This window comes from Nematolebias whitei, chromosome 11 (genome assembly GCF_014905685.2).
Source record: "Nematolebias whitei isolate Nwh7 chromosome 11, NemWhi1, whole genome shotgun sequence".
Taxonomy (NCBI): Eukaryota; Metazoa; Chordata; class Actinopteri; order Cyprinodontiformes; family Rivulidae; genus Nematolebias; species Nematolebias whitei.
Window position 1 is genome coordinate 2582996 of NC_056508.1, and position 3221 is coordinate 2586216.

At 39.7% G+C, this 3221-nt stretch overlaps 1 protein-coding gene across 1 annotated transcript; it reads left to right on the plus strand.

Moving 5' to 3' along the window:
- Positions 1 to 944: 944 nt before the first annotated feature.
- Positions 945 to 1486, plus strand: hsd17b10 (hydroxysteroid (17-beta) dehydrogenase 10; the record flags this gene model as incomplete). The annotated part of the gene is given in 3 exon segments (XM_037683860.1): positions 945 to 1109; positions 1175 to 1303; positions 1378 to 1486. Coding segments are annotated over 3 exon segments (403 nt in total), but the record flags the coding sequence as incomplete, so codon positions are not given.
- Positions 1487 to 3221: the final 1735 nt, after the last annotated feature.

Consider the following 3221-nt stretch of genomic DNA (forward strand, 5'->3'; position numbering starts at 1 on the left):
ATGTATGTATATATATATGTATGTATATGTATGTATGTATGTATATGCATATATATGTATGTATGTGCATATATATGTATATATATGCATATATATACATATATACACATACATATACATACATATGCATATATATGTATATATATGCATATGTATGTATATGTATATGTATGTATGTATATGTATATGTATATATATGTAAATATGTATATATATGTATATATATGTATATATATGTATATATATGTATATATATATATATATATATATATATATATATATATGTCCTGTCCATCATTGTGACACTCAGAATTATTGTGTGAGTGTCAAAGTGATGTCCAACAGATTTACTTTCACAAGCAGAGCATCATGGCTGGTCTTAATGCTCTGCTTGATATATAAATTAAATTTTATTAGAATTTGCTTTGGGTTTGTTTCAGATGTAATGGACACGGGGACGGAAAACAAAGAAGAAAACAAAGCAGAAAAGTGAGAGAAGAGTTAAAATGTAAAGAAGGAGATAGGAACAGAGGAGAGAGAGAGGGATAAAGAGAACACAAATCAACATCATTGAAGTCTGACTCTAGACCTGTGGAAAGAGAAAGACAAGACAAAACCGAGAAACCACAACAAACAACTTATATCATGATACTTGTAACATCATTAGAAAGTATTTTATACAGTACATACAGTCATCATTCTTTGTTAAATCAGGTCTCTCTTGTAAATGAGTCTTCGAGGCTCAATGGGATTAACTTGTATAAATAAAGGTTGAATGAAAAAATAGTTCTTGATCATATTTGATCCTTTAAATTTGTCGTGTCTGCTTTAAATCCCAACTCATGCCAGAACTTTGTCCTCACTGTATGTATGTATATATGCTGGACTGCAGAAAGCTGGTGAATAAATGTCTGTCCTTGTTTAAAGACTTGTGTTGCGTGCAGGTGACATCAGAGGCAGATGTGCAGTCAGCAGTGTCTCTGGCCAGAGAGAAGTTCGGCAGATTAGACGTTGCGGTGAACTGTGCCGGCGTTGCTGTGGCTATTAAAACATACAACGTCAATAAGGACATCCCTCACAGTCTGGAGGACTTCCAGCGTGTGATCAATGTAAGAAGAAGAGCGTGAACCGGCCCTGTCACAAAGTCCCACCTGACGTGAGTTGTGTCCTGTAGGTGAACATCGCAGGAAGCTTTAACGTGATCCGCCTCGCTGTGGGGGAGATGAAGAACAATGAGCCGGATGCCGATGGACACAGAGGTTGCATTATTAACACTGCCAGCGTGGCAGCTTTTGACGGACAGGTAATGTTCCATGGAGCAGAGGAGACGCAGTGGATCTGTTTCAGCTTTAATTTATTCAGTTTTTGTCTTTGAAGATGGGACAAGCAGCATATTCTGCTTCAAAGGGCGGCATCGTTGGAATGACCCTCCCCATTGCTCGGGATTTGGCACCACTGGGCATCAGAGTCGTCACAATAGCTCCTGGTTAGTGTCGCGCTCACTGGAAGCAAACCAGTGCATTAGGTTTCCTGTAGCACGCAACAGATAAAACCTCTAGTATATTTTATGAATGAATGAGTTGTGAACTGAATTACTAAATAAAGTTTCTTTGTGCTTATTATCGATCACATGATTATTAGTTATACTTCACAGAAGTTTGAAGGCTTTAAAGGCAGCTGGGCTCGTGCACGACCAGTCACACTCTTCTCTCTGACAACACAAGTGCTCCTCGCACACGTGCGCTTACATGTGATGAAATATTTATATGTAACTTCACAGTTTACGCTGGAGAGAAGCTGTTTTGATCATGTGTCAGGCATGACGTATGTATGAGCTTAACTGTGTTTCAGTTTCCTCACACAGCTTGAAACCGTAAGCTGTGATGAAATGCTCCTGGTGCAGGAAACCTCATGGACTCACGTCACTCTTGTGTTCACTTTCACTCATTCTAGAGTTCTACCAGAGCCTGGACCACACGGACATGTTGTCTCTCACACGTAGCCAGGTGATCATCAAGAGCACGTATACTGGCTGGAAACTTTTAGCTCTGTCCACCCCCAAGAGTCTAAGAAAACAGATACTTTTAAACCAGTTTGAACTCAAGTGTGTTACAGAAATAGAAATGAAACGAACTCCCTCCCCTGTTCATTCTTCACACACTCCCGTACGGTGAAGTCTAATTAGTAGTGAAGTTCCCTCCAACACGAAGCTTCAAAGCACGCTTCAAACTCGACAGGGTAGTTACGGTGAAGCAGTGGGCCGGAGCGTGCTTCATGTGACGTCACTGATGACGTGTGAACCGCTTCACTGCTTCATTCAGAGTCAGCTGACTGCTTCGAGTTGACAGGCGGAGTTTTAAACATCTGGTGTGATGGTTCAAGCTCCGGTTCACATCCCGTTCTACACGTATTACACGTTATGAACAGCTCTTGATTTTTATATTCAGACAGTGGTTCATGTGAGCCGGATCCTGTCAGAACAAGATCCTGGAACTCATTTTGACCGCTCAGATCCACCAACTCCGCCCCGAAAAGTCCAAAGTCATTGCGCATTTTTATTTTGATTATTTATTAAAAGTACGAGTGGATGTTGTGACCGCGCCACGCTCCTCTAGCAGAGACACGGACTGCATGTCCCGCGGGGAGCGTCTTCATCCTCCTCCAGCTGTGCGCCCTGAGACAGGTGTTTTACGCACAGCGTCTCCAGACAGCTCTGCAGGACACGTGCACAACTGCTGTGTCAGAACTCCTGCATACATTACAGTGCACAACATTTCAGATGTAATAAATAAGCTTACAGTAAAAAAAAAAAAGCGAGTGAAACGTTTGATGTGTATTACATCATGTATCAAAACCACGGCACTAATTAGTCAAAATAACAAAATAACAGCGATTAAAATGTTGAAAAGACAATTTATCTCAAATAAATGGATGGAACTTGTAGTGAACTAAGCCTAAGGTCAAAACCCTTGACCTTAAGAACCTTGTGGGACAGAAACTGTCATTTCATTGATTTGAATCCAGAAATACAGGTTGACCATCCTGAGACTTTCTTTCTTGAAAATTCAAGTGAAAGAACACTCTTTTTTATTATCATTACTATTTTACAAATGTTGATAATCAAAGTGTTTTAGTTCAAACATTTTAGATGTTACAGTGAACTAATCATTTTTAATTAACTGTGAAAACAGTAACAATGATTACTTTTAATCCTCATGCAA